Raw genomic sequence first — 19103 nt, 5'->3', positions numbered from 1 at the left:
CACTTCACCTTCATCCCACAATATTCCCTTATATTCCTCAACCCCTTTTAAATTGAAGCATTTAAAAGGTTGTCTTCAGCATATTTTTTACGAACTAACCTTGATACAGTGCAATTACTTGTAAGATTTAGGAGTGGAAAAACCATGATATTTTATAGTATCCAACCTGTGAGATTTTAATCTCACAGTATTTGATGTAATTTGCCTTGGGGCACATTTTTTGGAATGTATATTCCCTATCTCAAAAAATTTTATTAAGCTGCTATAGGTGAGGACTGTAGTATGATAAGGGTAAGTTAAATTTTACATACAGCAAAGGTAGTTCTGAGAATCATCAATATAAGATTACTAAATAGTGCAAATATCCACCTAGACAAAGGGCAGTTTGGGTTTAGTAATAGAAAATGCATGAGTTATGATGTTGATGAAAATATTGGTAGAATGAAATATTGAAAATGTTCAGAATGTCGTTGTGTTCTTCATAAATTTTGAGAAAGCTTTTAATCATGTAGAGGGGGCAGTGCTGATGTAGATATTACAGAATAGGAAAGTAGTGGAGGGTTATGCGACTTATTCAAAGCTTATATATGAAGCAGAATACCCAGATAAGGGTAGCAGAAGGACAATCAGGATGGGCAGTGGTTGGCAGGTGAGTGAGACTGTTGCCCGTTATCACCTATACTTCTGAACACAAATTGTATTCACTAAACAATTGGAATTTTAGTTTTTTGGTGAGAATATAATTTATTCATCTATATCAATGTTATCCCTTTAGAAGTAGTTCCGATTAGATATTATAAACTTATGCCAGTGTTCTATCCAATCCTCATAAAACATTGGAAACTTGATCCTTAATATAGTTTTCAGCTCTCTCAGCGGTGCACTTTTAATCTCATCTATGCTGGTAAGACGATGGCCCCTTAAGGTTCTCTTAATTTTGGGAAAAGCAAAAAGTCACATGGAGCCTTGCCTGGCAAATATGGAGGCTGGGACATCATTGCAGTACTGTTTTTGGCCAAAAATTCACAAACAAGCAGGGAGTTATGTATTTAGGTATAGGTATTTTCCATGATGTTTTGGATGTATTCTTTAATTTGTTAGATATAATGTGTATGAAGTGACCTGCTCCATAGGCAAAGCTTTTTCAGGTATTTTCCATGATGTTTTGAATATATTCTTTAAGTTGTTAGATGTGTGTATGAAGTGATCTGCTCATATTAATAATCCACGATGAGGGTAAAAAAGAAAATTTACTCCTCCACAATAAAGATTTAATATTTTCTTATATTCTAACCATGGTCGTTAAATATCAAATCTTTATAGTGGAAGTGTAAAGTTTCTTTTTTCCCTCATCATAAAGGAATTCCACCAAGTTAAACCTGAAACTGTTATGTTTGATAATCCATGTTTGGAATTATTGTTTTCTGTGTAATCATTTAATAAATAATGTTAATAAGAGCAATTAATGCATTTTCACCCCACCTTAAAAAATGATGTTGTTAATATCAAATTTATGAATCCATAAATGTGCAAATGACCTCAGCTTTCGGTTGCCTCCCTTACAACTTACTATTTTTTAACAAAAGGGACCAAGGGGTCTACAGTTTAACATATCATCTAACAGATGGTTTACTCGCTCCACGTACTCCCGTCAAAGCACATCAAGTAGGGATCGGGATACCACAGAAATACCTGCTGCCTCCTGGATTCAAAACTGAGCCCTCTCGGAGGGAAGCCAGTACATTTGCTGCTGCACCATCCCGATCCCAATGAGAATAAGAGTTAGCTGGTGCACTTTTATCCTCAGGGTAACAGATTGTCCCTCCATAGATTCAAGCCAATGTCTGTGCCTTCCCTACCTCACATGTCATTTCAGTGGCCTCCTAAGTATTTTATTTGTGAATTACCCACTGTTTAATAATAATAATAATAATAATTTTTATTTGTCCAGAGACTGCATCATACAAAAAATTGTACACATAGTATAGGACACGTCAATATATACAATAATACACAATGTAATACATATACATATTCTAAGTTTCATGTTCCATGAAGTTCCTAATAGAATAGAACAAATTCCTTTGAAGAAAAGCTCTCAATTTCCTTTTAAATAGACAAATGTTTGTGCTGGATTTCAGGTCCTCATTTAGCTTATTAAACATAAGGAGACCCATAGATTTAGGGCCTAGTACGGTGGTTCTAGTTCTTACGTAAGTTCGGTGCAGATCATTTTTAGACCTGGTCCCATAGTGGTGAATACCACAATTTGTGTCATACATTGAAAGGTTTACAAAGGTGTACACCAGTAATACATAGATATAAATACATGGCAAAGGTAGAATGTTCAATTTATGGAATAATGGACGACAAGGAGCATTATGCTCTGCTTTCACAATTAGCCGTACGGCTCGCTTTTGAATTTTAAATATTGTGTCTGCAAGCGGAGAAGAACCCCAGAAAAGGATACTATATACTATACAGGAGTAGATATTTGCATAATATATTGACATGAGGACATCCATTGTTACGGTAAACCTGATGCTTCTAATAAGGAAGCAAATGGTATTCAGTTTTTTGCCCAGGTGACATATATGCTCCAACCAGGACAACCGCCTGTCTAGAACTATTCCTAGGAATTTTGCATGGGGCGCTTGGGGAATTAGTTTTCCACTTGATTCAATTGCAAAAGTGGCCATGTTTTTGTTTTTATTTGCAAAGTAAAGTAGTTGGGACTTTTCCACATTTAAATTCAGCTGATTCCTGCTACACCATGAGTTCAGATGCTGAACAGTTTGTTTAGCATTGTTTGTTAAAATGAAAATAAATTAAAATAAAATGAAAATAATTAGTGTTTAAAAGAATAATTACCATTATGGTAAATAAAATAAGTCAACATGCTACTTTAGACAAAGGTTTTAAATGAGGATAAAATGTGTGGCTTGATTCGAGTTGATAATCATTGGGTAAGAATCTCAGGAAGGTCTGCTCAATTATTTGAATTTATGGCAATAAGCACTTTCTTTCCAATTGCAGGATTTACTCATTGTAATGCTTGTGTTCATCAAGCTCTGGAATTTTGGAGTTAAGGTCATAGAACAAAATAATGCTTAAAATAAAATACACAACCACCGCCTGAAGTTACTTACTATCTTTGTGAATGGTTCAGTATAAATCTAAAAATCTATTCATATGTTTGTTTCATTCTTACGCCAATACCAATGCACTGATTAATTTGGATTTTTCAAATTTTGTGTGTAGAAAAATTTTCAGTGACTCATTAAAACATGAAATATTTTCTCAGCAAGCATGGGTTTTAAGTAAAAATGCAGCTAATATATCAAACTTTTTTCCCTCAAATATTAGTTATTGATAATTTTCATTCACTTTCTCAGAATATATCTGCATTATTTCCTACATTATTAAGCCCATATTGGAATAGGAATAAAAATTTTGAACCTAACTCTTCCCCATCATGAGCTGGTGAAAAAAAGCACAATGGATTTTTTAAGTAAACCTCATTCTGTATCAAATGATATGTTTCATAAGTGTTCTTGTCATAAATGTATGGGGTGGACCCTCGGTCATCTTATTTGGGTATACATTCATGCAGACAATTGAGTTTTGATGTTATTTAATTTTTACCTATGTATCATTGAATTTATTTCTTGGCGCAATTCAGGTTCACTTTACATCGCTTCCACATTTGGCCATAATTCCCTTCTAATTATTTCTTCTACGATTCTTCTAATGATTGATTTATTGACGATTCCCATTATAATATCCTCTGGTGGCTTACAAGAGAGAATACATGTGATTTTTTTGTGAAACTTAAGTTTATTGGGGATTGGGATGGTTCGGTGGCTGATGTACAGGTTTCCTGCTTAGAGGACCCGGCTTCAAATCCTGGGAACAACAAATATTTTTAAGTGGTATCCTGATCCTTAGTTGAGGTGCTTTTTGGAGAACTCTTTGAGTGAGTACGATGTCTGTCGGATGGGACGTTGAACTGTGGACCCCTTGGTGAATTTCAACAAGAGTAGTCTAAAGCCAACACCAGGTTTCTCTCCACCCTTCCTTTCCCATCCATCCCAAATGGCACAAATTACCTTAGCTGTTGGTGACCTCCCCAAATAAACAATTAATTATGTTTATTTCTCTCTCATTCTTTTATACAGGTCCAAATGCTCAACTATTGTTCGTAGTTGCTGGGGAAGGATTCAAGGAAGAGTTGTCTCTACTTGTTCGGACCACACTCACTTTCTTCAATAAAAATAACAAAATGACTGATTTATGCATATCTGATCACTCCCTCCCCATTTCCCCGGCACGACACCTCCTTCCACCTTCTCTTCTTCTGTTTCCGGGGAAAGTGGCATACCACAAGGGCTTCCTTGCCATCTCTGACACGGGACATCATAGGATACTGATCACCAGCCATGAAGGAGCTATTAAGGTTAGTAAAAAATCTCAAACATAGGAAGAGCATTATCAGGGTTTAATTTTTCAGTTAGGCCCATGAAGGTCTTTGCAAATGTTTTAATAGATAGAATCTGGTCAACTCCATAAATTTTTAATGTCAAGCAAGCTGTTTTGAAAATGTACATGACTTCTTTGGGAGTAATTAAATTGACCAATTGTCTCTGTCTCATGGAAAGTCTTTACTATTTCTATAATGACTTAGATTTATGACTATTGTGATCTGGCGAAAGAACGAATATTTGTATTTATCTGCACTGGAATCTATCTCCCTTATCTTATCTTTGTGGTCTTAACTACCTAAATAATGTGGGGCTATAACAATATTAAATACTTTCAATGTTATTTCTAATAATGAAAATTAATATTTCTCTAAAATCTGGTATTTCTTCAGAAAACCCTGAAATGGGAATCTATGGTATTTTTTTAGTGTCCTGATTTTCTTTTTATTATTGTATTCTTCCAGCTAGAGTTTCCCATTGATGTCTCACTTTATGTTTGAATTTTTTACAGTTTATTGTTGGTGGTTCTTCTCCTGGCTTTACTGATGGAAATCCATTGCAAGCAAAATTCAACAATCCTCAGGGTGTAGCATTCTATGGCTCAGACATAGTTTTTGTGGCAGACACTGATAATCATGCCATCAGAAAGGTCAGTCAGTGTATCGATGATTTTTAATTTACATTCTTTATTTCATTTTCGATTCATACTTTTTTATGTAATATACTTATTTTGAAGTACTATCAAGTACAAAGTACTTTGTAATTGACAACTGTAAATGCTCCATGGGAAACTTTTGATTAAGTTTTATGGTTGAGACAGGTATATTGCTGTGAAATATTTATTTTCTGGTTTATTGTCATTTGATATGGAGTAGAATGTTTAAACTGATTGAACCTGTGAAATGAATGATGCATGATGATGGTATTTATTGTAAAATTCATAATGTCTGGAAACTCCTAAACTGATGAAAAATAATTTGTAATGCATATATTTGCATTTATATGATTCCTTATTTTGTGTATTTTTGTGTGTGCTGTTTTCATATGAAATTTTACAATGCATGTAAACCACATGTCATGGAACCTAGAAAATTATTTTTATGTAATGTGTTAAAGATTTTACACTTTACAGGAGTTGGGCATCACGTTTTGTTCAATTGCCAGTTACTTTACTTCTAATTTATTATTCTCTTAAATATGATTTTACGACACAGTTGATTATTACTCAACAAGAAGAGCTTTTTGATGATCATACACTTCATTATATGTCCATGGTAACACATGTATGTTTTAATTTTCTAAGGTTTGCAATTTTAAGTAATCATCTCTTTTATTTTATATTATTTATTTTGTGTTATTTTTTTCCATCTTTGAATTATTTATATATTAAAGTAGCATTTACGGTAGAAATATTGTAATGAAAATGGAGAGCATAAAATATCTGTTGGCACATTATGCAGATGCAGTTGATTCTGGCTCCTATAGTTTTCAATGCTTACGAATTCATTTAACATGAAATGGTTAACTCTAAGCAATTATTATCTTGAAAACATAATTTACTCCTCAGAAAGTAAAACCCTGCCTTCTGGTAACAGTAAACTGCTTTTTGTTGTATATCCTGTTCCACTAGTTTTATCAACAGCGAGCTCTCTCAAAAACTCTCTTCAAGAAATTCCATTGAATCATCAATGAAGATAATCTCATCACTAATTCCTAACCCACTAATTACGAAGGGCAGTGTCATTAGCAGTGCACCAATTCCTCCTGACCTCTTGGTCTTAAATTCTTAAACATTTTCTTGTGATTTTTCTTTTTTTTTTCCTACACACACTGCTGATTACAAGCATCAGATTAGGGTAAAATGCAGAAATTACTCAGTGTGAAAATCATTTACCATGACCAGGATTAAGGTTTATTACCTGGTCAAGGTAAATGATTTTTACACTGAAATTCTAGCATTTCAAAGTCCCTTTGTTGATGACTCTGTTAAAGCAACTTTTGCAGCCCCTCCAGCAGTTAATTCTATCAGATAAGGGGTGAGAGTTTTTAAAAAATCTCTGAGTGATAACTTCTTCATTGGGATAATAGAGAGTTTTAGTTGTGAATTCATAAAATGTGAACAGCTCATTTGAAAATGGCTGTTTATTTATTTATTTATTTATTTTCCTGAGGATCTGGGTACATTCATGTTCCAAGATATACGGCATGTCAAAGATCTTAACATAAAATACAATACATTGTTACATATTCAGAAACTCATCAATAGTGTAGAATAAGTGTTGCATGAAAAAGTCCCTCACTTTGAATTTAAAGGTTGACATTTTTTCTGTGCTCTTGATAACCAGAGGAAGGTTATTATGTAATAAGAGTCCCATGTTATGGGGGGAAAAAGTAGACTTGCAAGTTCTGATGAAGTTCACATGTAGATGACTGCAGGTCCTGGTATAATGATTGTGAATGCTATTGTTAGTGGTATATAATGAGATATGACATTTAGCATAAACAATAGCACTTAGCACATACACACAGGGAAGAGGGAGAATACAAAGTTTTTTGAAAAGGGGGCGACATGGAGCTCTGAGGGGTGCATTGCACATTAGTCTTAGTATCCTCTTTTGGATTTTAAATACAACATGGGCACAGGGTAACAGGCTGTTAAACCTTGAAATCAAAATGTAATTCCAATGAAAGTGTAAAGTCAGCTTTTACAAGTGAGATGATACCAGGGATGGATCCAAATCTGAAGTCTGCATTTAGCTTGGGACACTAAATTCAACCTTGTCAACTATTATGGAAATGGTGAAAAATTAAAGCATGTTCTAGAAAATCAAGTTTGAACTGGAACGGAAGCATGTGAATATGGTACAGAAGCATCTGAATTTGGCAAACAAGAATTTGGATATATATCCGTTTGTCTCTCTTAATCAGGCATGAGCCTTAAATGATCCTATTTCTGATAATCTATCAATCACTCCCTTAAGCTTTGGGCATTAATGTGGGGCATTTGATGAGGGGCATTGAAGTGGGCATTGATTTCAAGTATAATGCTGGTTTGTTAAGGTGGTTCAAGGTATGGAATGAATTATATGTAAGCATGTTTCTGGTGGGCCAGGGAGTGTTACCCATGATACAAGGTCAGAGTTGATAACTTCTGCCTTGGCTAAATTACTTGAAGACTCCGAACGAAGGACATTTTTAATGGTGGGAAAAATGCATTTTTTCATCGCCCCATGGAAAAGACATGAGTAGTTAATAATTAAGTAGTGTTTTGGTGGAAAAAAAGTATCAAAAGAATTTAGAGATTTCAAATGATAGAGTTACTATACTTAAAATTTGAGTCAGTTATTCTTGACCTTCTTTTGCTTTTCAACAATTTCATGGATGTAAATGCTTGTTCACATCTCTATGTTGTTCCAAAGTGACATATATGACTTTTTGCATATTTCTTAGTTCTGGGAAATGTTCACTGCGTCATGAATGCCAGAAATTAATTATATTAAAAGCATTTTGGTTAAGAGAAAGCTCATCAAATTTCATTTTCAAGAATGAATTTGTTGTTAAATCAATCAGTTCCATTTGTATGTTACTAGGCTCCTGCAGTATGCTTTGTTCGCTAAGTAAAAATGGGTTAATAAATGGGAGCATGCAGCCTTCTTCTTTAGTAAAATCATGAAAATTACTTTCAAATGACTCTTGCAATAGCTTAATTTTTCAAATATATTTAGTCAAACTGATATTATCCGCAGCACATTCACTCTCCTCTTTTCAATGTAGAAATATACTTAAAGCCTTATTTTCTAAGTGGGAGATGAACAGTTTTAATTTCATTTTAAATTAACTGATGCTCTTTACTAATTTAGGATATGGTTTATTCTTGCCTTGTAGTTTTAAATTTATATCATTGAGATGGCTAGTAGCATCAATTATAAATGCCAAATCAAATACCCAGTTATTGTTAAATAATAAGGTTCTTTCATCGGGTAGTTCAGTTTCCTGTTCCAAGAAATTAGAAACAGCATTTTTCAATTTCTAAAATCTACTCAGAAACTGATCTCTAGAAAACCAGCGCACTTCCCAATAAAGGATAACTTCACCACATTCGAAATCTAACAATTCACAGTATTCTCTGAATTTTTGTCTGTTTAATGCTCTTGCTCTAATTTTATTCACAAATTTCACAACTGGCAACATAATGTGCTGCATATTTGAACTTTTCCCATACAGTGCCTCTTGGTGTATCATGCAGTGATATTTTAGTATAGGACGTTTTAAAAAAATTTTTGAGCAAAGTTTTGCCTATTTATACTTTACCTATCTCTGATGGCCGTCCATCATTGAACCCATTGATAAATTTGGCATTATCTAATTTTAGATCTTCTCAGCATGAGTTCTCCTTTTCAAATATATCTGATCCTCTTGTTTGACCATGCAGTGACTCCAGACTGGCAAGTTCTTCAAAGGCATTAAAATCATCACCAATTCCGCTAATAAAAATGTTTAACTGAGCAACATCATGTGTGTGTGTTGATTAATTCAAAGCTAGAGAAAAGAATGGACAAGTTCTTCCAGTTGCTGAGATACATCCTGAGAGAGTTTGTTAATACGTCTTGTAGCCGTCTGCTCTGATATAGCAATTTCATCTGCTTTCCTTTCAAAAATTTTATCACCAAACCGCATGCGAATATTTGGAGACAAAGCTTATAATTTCTTCTCCATCAGAGAAGGTTTATTTTTTTTGCCAATGCTAAAGAAATTTTTTTTATTTTTCTGATTTCTTCCTTTTTCTTATGGTAGCTACTTATTCTTTTCATTACTCAGATCCAAGAACAAGATTCATTTATTCTTCTCTATTAGTCTGATGCTGTGTTGTACAGTGTCTCTTGAGATCATGTTTTCTATTATGTGGAAGAGTACTTTCACAAACATTGCAAAACGAATTTCCTGATGAACTTGTCATAAACAGCAACTCATTTTCCAACTGTTCATTGAATTCGTGCTTTCGTGGCTTCTTTTGCAGTGTAATGGGTAACAGGGATTTAAGCATAGAAAAGTATGAATCTAAAAAAAAGTGTAAAAGAACAAATAGATCACAAGTACATGTGTCATATCACACAGGATATCAACTATGAGGAATTTGAATTCTTATGTTCGCGTCAAGAAAAAGTAGTGGTGCTCTTCTTTGACAAATGTAGTATATATTTAATCTTGAATCTGTCTTTTAATCACTCTCAATACAAAAACCATGCTACAGGGACGCACCAAAAAGTGGTAGGACTGATTTTCTCTGGCGCGAACGGAGCGGTGGAGGGGGGTTTGCCTGGCAGGGTAAGGTGGAGGGGGCTCTTAGCAACAGACCGACACCAACCTCAGTCGCCTGCGGGCTGTCGTTGAGTGAGGACACCGTTTTTAGTGAAGTAAGTTTTTTGTCCACGTCGAAAAACAAAATGAATCTGAATTTAGAGCAACGTTATTCCGTGAAGTTTTGTGCGAAACTCGGGAAGACGGCAACTGAGACTCTCGATATGATCAAGCAGGCTTATGGGGACACTGCCTTAAGCCGTTCCACAGTATTTGAGTGGCACAAGTTGTTTAAAAAGGGTAGGGAGCTCGTTGAAGACGACCATCGCTCCGGATGGCCGTCGACGGCAAGAACCGACACGAATGTGGACAGAGTGAGGACACTGCTGAACACAGACCGACGCTTAACCGGTGAAGAAATTGCAGACCAGTTGGGTCTGTCTGCATCCAACGTCCAACGCATTATTTCACAGGATTTGGTGCGTAAAAGAGTCTGATCGGCCATCGCAAACTGCTGGGTGCTTCATCATGACAACGTGCCGTGCCATGGCGCGCTCGTCTTCAGACAGCTCCTGGCCAAATACGGCGTTGCCACGTTGCCGCACCCGCCGTATTCCCCCGATCTGGCACCACCGGACTTCTTCTTCTTTCCCCTGATGAAAAGACAGCTCAAGGGATGACATTTTGACTCGATAAAGGCCGTTCAAGAGGCTTCGACGAGGGTCATCAACGGCATCCCCAAAGAAAATTTCCAGCGGGCGTACGGGGAATGGGAGCAACGTTATACAAAGTGTGTAGCAGCTCAAGGAGCATACTTTGAAGATTATTAAGTCGATATAAGTATATCGTCAATAAAATTCTTGTAAAAAAATCAGTCCTACCACTTTTGGGTGCGACCCTGTAGTTCACTCAATAAAACACTGCTTCAAACTCCACCCCTCAATGGCCAATGGCTCACTCAGAACTGACTGACAAAATCGAACGCTCGCCGATCATTAGCATGTGACTTAAACACATGATGTGTGTTAGTGTGTGGTGTTTGCGATCGTTTGAGCAGGAAAGTGCAACGGCAACACAGATAAAATTATTCGTACGTTTATAGACCCGCCTGAAGTAACAGCTCACGAGTTCCATTCTAAGTTTCAGACACTGAGAAGTTGAACATTACTGAAGGCTGTACGAATTGAACTGAGACCCCCCCCTCCTTGCCACTCACCTTTTTGGTGGCTCGCAGGGTATTGATGTAGATGTAGAACTTTGGTGTAGAAAATATTAAGATGGAATCAGGAAAGACATCTATTACAAAAACATGAGTAGGTGCAGGTATGTAATGCACCACGTTTGGCCACCCCTGGTATAGGTACAGGTTCAAATAGTGAGTATACAGGGTTCGTCCGGAAAATAAGTGTACTGATTTTTTCCCGCCGCTCCAGGCGCGCCCAGCACCGCTCTGACGGGCTGCGATTGGAGGGGGGTATGTTGGCAAGCGACGCTGAAAAAGGCAGTCGGCTCTGAGCTGTGGTGTAGTGAGGAGCTCTGTTAACGCGAACCTCCACGCTCGACCCACGTCACGGAACGCGATGCCGAAGTTTTTGGAGCAGCGTTATTCCATCAAATTTGCGGTAAAGCTTGGGAAATCGTCTACCGAAACTGTCGGTATGATTAACCAGGCTTACGGAGAGTCAGCCATGTCCAGAAACATGACCTTTCGGTGGCACAAGATGTTCGTGGAGGGCAGAGAAGAGGTCGACGACGAACCACGGCCTGGACTCCCATCAACGACACACACCGACGAAAATGTGCGAAAAGTTCGCGATGTACTGAACTCTGATCGTCGTCTTAGTGTTCGGATGATAGCAGAGCAGTGTAATGCGCCAAAAACAATAGTGCACGAGATTATTAGGGAGCAATTACAGATGCGAAAAATTTGTGCAAAGTTGGTGCCGAAAGTGCTCAGTGATGATCAAAGACTCAATCGTTTGGAAATCGCGACACAACTTGCGGATCACTGCAAAAGTGATCACATTTTTTAGAGAACGTTGTTTCGGGTGACGAGACGTGGATCTTTGAGTACGACCCGGAGTCGAAGAGACAAAGTGCGGGGTGGCACACCCCATCATCACCCCGTCAAAAGAAAGCTCGCATGAGCAAATCTCGGATCAAGGTAATGCTCATTGTCTTTTTTGACAAAAGGGGAGTCGTCCACTACGAATTTGTACCTGAACGACAAACTGTAAATGCTGCATTATACGTCCAAGTGCTCGACAGGCTTCGAAAACGAGTCGCCCGCGTCCGGCCAGCGATCAAAAACATCTGGCGGCTGCATCACGACAATGCGCCGTCTCACACCGCGCTTGTCGTGTCGGACTTCTTGGCCAAGCACGGCGTGGCAACGCTGCCGCAACCGCCCTACAGCCCGGACTTGGCACCACCGGACTTCTTTCTGTTCCCGAAGATAAAGAGGAGTTTGAAAGGAACGCGATACGGGACTTTGGACGCCGTCAAAGAGGCCGTGACGACGTGTCTTCGAGAGGTTCCCGATGATGCCTTCGCGGGAGCGTTCCAGGAATGGGGACGCCGCTGGAACAAGTGTATCGACTCACAAGGGTCCTATTTTGAGGAATATTAGCTTCAGATATGTAAAAGTGTAATAAATTTTTTTTCCTGAGCTCAGTACACTTATTTTCCGGACGAACCCTGTATGTACAATAATCGCCATGTTGTAGTTGTATGTTTTTTAGTTCTTGTGCCCTGGTGTCCTTAAAAAATAATCAAAATGGAAAATTTTTTCACAGAGGGAAATACACAAAATTTCATGTTTATTAGTTTAAGGTCTTAGGAATTACATTTTGAAAAAGGAGCCAGATTAAAATACAGGCATTAAATAATGTTTATTTTTTAATATTTGTATGTACCTAGAACTGATTTTTCAGAAAATTTAGATTGGAATTGAGCTACTGCACATCTTTTTACCTCAACTCATAGAGAGCTATATGGTAAGGAAGATTCTTTGTTAGCAAGCATCTCCATTTTTATAAATGTCTGTTGTCAACTGTTTTGATTTTTTTTTAATGTCCAAAATTTCTCTCTCTCTCTATTGATAAACCTGAACATGACCTCTTCCCAATTTTATCCAAATTTGAGAGGCCTAGGGCCAGCATGGTCGGAAGTGGTATGATTTACTTTAATACGTTATCAAGGTGTGTACTATCAGTTGTTCATTAATGGCATTTAGGTTGTTTAAAGATATTTCATTTTCTGGCTTGACTGTTGCTGTCAAAATGAAATGTCAGATATTTGAACAAAACATGTTTCTGAATAAAATTAATCAAGAAAGTGGAGCAGTCAGCAGAAATTCCAGGGATTTTTGTGTACTGCATTTCTGGTGATGAAACTGTGGATAATACATGTATGTAGTCAATGTTCTCACATTTGAAATTGCTGTGGAATAGTCTCTAATTTGAGGATTTGCTAGGACTAAAAACAAAATTGTATCTGAAAAACACTGTGGTACCTAACTTAATTTAGATTGAAAATAATTTCTTCCTTATTGTCACTATGCTTTGTTGTTGGCTGGTTGCAGATAGACTTAAGTCAGGGAGGAAGGGTCTCCACTGTGGCCGGAGTTGGTGTGCAGGGCAGTGATAAAGAGGGAGGGAGGATGGGACCTGAACAGCCACTAAACTCTCCATGGGATTTGTGCATATCTCAAGTGCCTAATTCTTCCTGTGCTAACATGGACAATGAGGTGGTCAGTAAAAAAGATGTCCTGTTGATAGCTGTGGCAGGAGGTCACCAGATCTGGGCTTACTTCTTAGAAGACACAGTGTGGTGGAGGGACAAGTTAGTGAAACTATAATAGTAATTAGATGTCAAATAATAGAGCTTTTTCTGTATGCATTTCAGGTTCATCAGCTTTTTTCTGCCTTTTGTCTTAGGAGGACATAGATACCTTGCCTTTGGGTGGAAGAATGTACATTATTTTATTTTAAATAGTGAATGTTAATGTTAAGTATATGCTGTGTATATTTGAGTGAAATGATTCCCAGTTAATGATTGGCACTAATCAGTTCTGCGGATGAGTTACTAAGGAAACCCATTTATTCATTCATTTGTCATAATTCCTTCTTGACGTCATGTCATATGTAAATTAGGTTCCATTTTTAATGCATATTTTGTGACAAAATCCAAAGAAAAATAAAAATTGCATATTAAATGATAAATTATGATTAAATAAATAGGACATACTATATAATTTAAAATGATGACATGAACATTATCAACTTCTTGTGGCAGATTATGCTTGATTGACCCCTATGCTGTATGAAAACTGCACACTCAGTGCAGTGAGGCAAAATTCGCATCAATCTTCTCCAATTCTTTAGTAACATGACTATGGTGATAAGAAGGCTAGGAGTTTACCATCCCTTCGTATTAATTTAATTTATTCAAAATAGCAGCCATAAGTTTACTCTTGGTTTAAGAGTTAGAAGAGCTTTATTTTAATTTTTCCATCCATATGAGGTCTATTAGGCATTAACTTGCTGCAAAAATGCTGCCCTTAGTTAAAAAAGGACTCGCAACCCAGAACTTGAGCCCAACGGCATAATCAAAATAGAAGTGGTGCTGATTGGGAAAAAAGTGCCTGATTAATGAGGAGAGTGGTGATGATGCTGGGCTAGGAAACAGTTGAAGCCTTCTTTAAATCCACCTAACTAATGCAAAATGCTTTAAACTGTCCCTATTGTTATTATGAATATTTAACATCCCTTAACCCTGCTCGAAGTCTTGCCCACATGATGTCTTGCATAGTTTGCTTGTCAGAAAAAAATGTGAAAACAGTTGTAGTTAGTATTCCATGCTCCTCTCAAACTTCTCCTTTTATATGTGCCATCCGCTAATTGAATTCTCTTCTGTGGGGAAATGTTAATGTAATGATTAGGGGGTTAATCGTTTTTGGTGCTAGGACCAATCTCACCTGCACCCATGCCCGACTATTTTAGGCTAGAGCGGCACATCACTCAATCAAAAGCAAATGGTGGTACAAGTTGCGGAGCGCAGTAGAACTCCTTGGGGTGAGTGCAGTCTCATGATGTAAATAAAAATGGGAGTGACAAAAGCAGAAATCAATTCACCAAGGCCAGGAGCACAGAATGATAGTAATATTAATTTATAGTCCATAAATTACACTAGGACATGAAATATAGGGGACATAACAATTAATATACATGCAGTTAATTATTAGCACAAAATTCAGGAAAAACAGTGGAGCTCTCAAATCCAATAGGATACAACATTTTCAAATGATTAATGAAATCATCATTTGAGCTTATCATAGATTAAGCCCTGAGCTTATTCACAGAATGCATTTTAAAGTTTGACATATGTCATTTGTGGATTCAAAATAAAGTAGATATATGTACATTGTTCATACGTAGTGAGGAATTCATTGCTTTTTCAGGCTAATGATAACAAAGTCAGCTTAGCCCAGTAGTAAAATAAACATACTTCATCTGGGTAAATACGTCTGTTACCTGGCTATCGAAAGAGTGTAGTTCTGTGTTACACATATGCCTGGGCTGTCAAAAGGGGGTTTCATGGCACAAACTTCCGTTAAAAATTTGGGGTGGTCAAAGAAAAAGAAATGATCAAAAAAAGTAAAATTTGATAAAAAATTACCAATGAAGAGGTTGAACAATAATATTTATCATGTATCACATTTTAGTCGCTTCACTACAAAAAAGTGATAATTTTTATTGTTATTGTTATGAATTTTTTCATCGCAAGTCTGTTAGCTACTAACAATATGTGCCAGGTGACCATGTTCCATTTCTTTTAAATTATGATTGTTACCTCTACTTGAGAAAAAAGTTATCCATAAAGGATTTAGGGTAAATTTTTTTTCTCCAATTTGCAGGATTTTGAAAATAAAAACCATCACAATTTGCATAAGTCAGGTGAAAAGGAAAATTTGAACTTTCAATTTCTCAGAAACTATTAGTATAAACACTTAATGTACTGTAGGGTTTACAATTCATTCAAAGTATGACAACACATTCCATTAAAATTATTGTGTGTGTAATTAAGAGGGGATCTGATTTTTTGGGGGTGGTTTTTTAGGGTGTTGATTAGTTTGATTGTTGGAAGACAAAATCATAGATTATAGTGGGAATGAGTAGCCCTACTTTGGCTGCTGAGAACATTTCTTGTGAAAGGTTACATTTAATTTAATTGTAATTAACCATTTTTATCTATTTATTGTTTCATGCTCACAAATTAATTTTTTGTGGAGTTCTAAATTAACTTGTGCCTATTTTCCTGACTTCTTATTTAAACTTGTACCAAGGATTGATGCTCTCTGTATTTTCTGCTACAAAGTTCACTTTTACCTAAACACAAACAGCTTTGTGCTCAAGAATACATGATAGTTACATCTTGAAATTGAATATTTTGTATCAGTTGGCTTAAGGTGGAACAGATGGGTAGGATGCAGTTATGAGGTTAGGGTACAAGGTTCTGAAGGTTGCTTATGACCCCCAACCCTTTATTTGATGAATGTCCCTTAAAGGCAGAATCATTTATCAGGTTAACATTATCTAAAAAAAACACTATTGTCTGTGCAAGGGTTAACTTATGGTCTTTTACCTCTAACAAAAGGAGAAATTTAACATATAAGCAGAAAATAATGTAAATAATTTGTGGAATTTACATTGTGAAATTTAGAGCTTCAAAACCTGGGTGTGTTCTGTTTCATGGGATAGTAAATATTTTCTGTGTATTATTGTCCAAGCTTATGATTATGTATTATGCTTCATGTTGATGTTTTGTGTTAATTTTTTGGCATGGATTAGAAGTAGTTTTGATTTAGGTGTGAATGAATAAAAACAGTTTAAGGAGCATTTGGTTAAAAATATCATCCGAAGACATCTTGTGCTTGCTTTAAGAGACTCCTAGGAGTTTATTTAAAGCAAGTATCATCATAATTAATGCCTGAAAATTGTCTTACTTCCCAAGTCTGTACAAATTAAACAGCAAATATTGCTTCAAAATCAATGTGCAGTAAGTGTGGACATAATTTTAATATTAAGCTAAGTAATCATTCAAAAATCTATTAAAGAAAACATTGAAGAAGAACAGCATACGTACTTTCCTCATTTATTAGTAAAAATGGTGTGGATAAGGTTGGAATAAAAAGTATCGGTATTAATTTTTTCATGATGTGAATTTGAAGTGCTCAATTCAGACCGTCAATTAAGTGTGCACATGATCGCAGATTCTATTGGTATTGTTTAGATGACATTGTACATTTTTTTTTTAAAGTAATCTACCGGTTAAGGTAGGTTTTTGGATGGACACAACTACCAAACAAATATTTTATTACTCCTAACAGAACACAAAATCCATCATCCTACTCTATATCAGGTCCCTCTTCATCTCTGAGTACTTTCTTCCTCCCTTCTCCCGTCCAACATCCCTAGCCTGTTCCTTCCCTTTCCTCTTTTGCCTAACATTCTCCCCTCAATTATAGTCTTCAACATCCCACTGCCGGTCAATACCCCCTTCAGCCACTTTTCCTGCCTCCATAGGATTGCTCCCAACAAACCCCTCTCTTCGCCCACCATACCAAGTACTTCCTCGTTTGTTTTCTTCTCTGTCCATTTCACCTTCTCCATTCTTCTCCACACCCACATTTCAAAAGCCTCCAGTCTACGTCTATCCTCCTGCTTCAATGACCACGTTTCCGCTCCGTACATAGCTACGCTCCATATCAAAGTTTTTACGAGTCTTTTCTTAACATCCTTACTCAAAGTCCCTGTCATCAACTCCCTCCTCCTTGTGAAAGCCTCTTTGCCTAGCGCAATTCTTCTCCTTACGTCCCTACTACTTTGACCGTGTTGGTCCAAAACACTACCGAGATACGTAAACTGTTCTACCTGCTCTAGTTTTTGCCCACCTCTTTTAATGTTAAGCTTGGCCTTTTTCTTTCTAGAAAATCGCATAACCTTTGTTTTATTAATATTGATTCTCATCCCATACCTGTCGCACTGAATTTCCAATTCACTCAGCAATGCTTGCAATGCCTTGGCTGACTGACAAACTAAAGCTTGGTCATCAGCAAACCTAACTGATTTTACGTATTCCCCGCCCACTTTCATTCCTACCTCGAGTTCTTCCCATGCCTCTTTGATCATTTCCTCTGCATACAGGTTGAACAGCAACGGTGATAATGGGCAACCCTGCCTTACACCCCTTCCTAACACTGCCCATCCTGACTCCCCGTGTCCCACCCGCACCTGAGCAGTCTGAGACATGTACAGGTTGCGGATTAGCCTCCTTTCCCTCCAATCTATTCCTATTTTCTGCAATATACTCATTAGTTTTTCCCAATTCACTCTATCAAACGCTTTTTCGAAATCTACGAAACAGGCAAATACCTCCTGGTTGTGTTCTATATTCCTCTCGATTAATAATCTCATTACTGCAATGGCATCACGCGTACCTCTCCCCTTCCTAAACCCAAACTGATCATCCCCTAAGTAATCATTTGCCCTACTCTCTATCCTCTTGTTTATGATCCTGAGAACAACCTTAGCTGCGTGGGATATTAAACTAATTGTCCTATAGTCCTCACATGACGTGGCCTTTACCTTTTTCGGAATAGGAACTAGAACTGATCTCACAAAGTCTTCCGGCCAGATTCCCTCCTCATAAATACTACGGATCAGCCCATATAGCCTCTCCGTCCCACATTTTCCTAAGGATTTTAAAAGTTCCACGCGAATGTTATCTACCCCCACGGCCTTATTTAGTTTCATCTCCCTTAATGCCCTTTCTATCTCATTGTCTAGTATGCCTGGACCTAAGCTGTCTTCCTCTATGTCAATTTCTTTTTCAATGTCTAACTTTGTTGGTCTGAGTTCTTTACTATACAGTTCTTCTATATACTCCTTCCATCTCTCTTGGATCTTTCCTGCGTCAACTATTACCTTACCCGCCTTATCTCTAACTGTTGGCATAGCTCTTCCTTTCTTACTTCCTGATAACGATTTAACTTTGCTGTACAGCGCACCGATTTCACCCTTCCTCTGCAGATTTTCCATATCCTCGCACTGCGTCCTCCACCATGCTTCTTTCGCTTTATTTGTTGCCCGCCTTAATTTATTGTTCAATTCTTTGTACTTCATTTTGCCTAATTCTGTATTTATATTCTTCCATTTTCGCCACTCATCCATTTTTGTAATCATCTCATCCGTGATCCATGGTTTACGAGTCCTTTTAGCGTTAACGGTTCCAATAGTGTCTTTTGCTGCTTTAGACAACCCT

General features: G+C 37.1%; 1 protein-coding gene across 1 annotated transcript in view; it reads left to right on the top strand.

Moving 5' to 3' along the window:
* Window positions 1–19103, top strand: part of LOC139694853 (NHL repeat-containing protein 2) — a 36295-nt gene that overhangs the window by 3733 nt on the left and 13459 nt on the right. The window contains exons 4-6 of the mRNA XM_071593377.1: window positions 4179–4456; window positions 4993–5130; window positions 13363–13622. Coding sequence (XP_071449478.1) covers window positions 4179–4456; window positions 4993–5130; window positions 13363–13622 — 676 coding nt within the window. The remainder of the gene's footprint in view (window positions 1–4178; window positions 4457–4992; window positions 5131–13362; window positions 13623–19103) is intronic.

The sequence above is a fragment of the Hetaerina americana genome, unplaced genomic scaffold (genome assembly GCF_022747635.1).
Source record: "Hetaerina americana unplaced genomic scaffold, ioHetAmer1.1.p SCAF_57, whole genome shotgun sequence".
Lineage (NCBI taxonomy): Eukaryota > Metazoa > Arthropoda > Insecta > Odonata > Calopterygidae > Hetaerina > Hetaerina americana.
The sequence above is the reverse complement of the archived record's forward strand: the minus strand, read 5'-3'. Positions and strand labels throughout refer to the sequence as shown.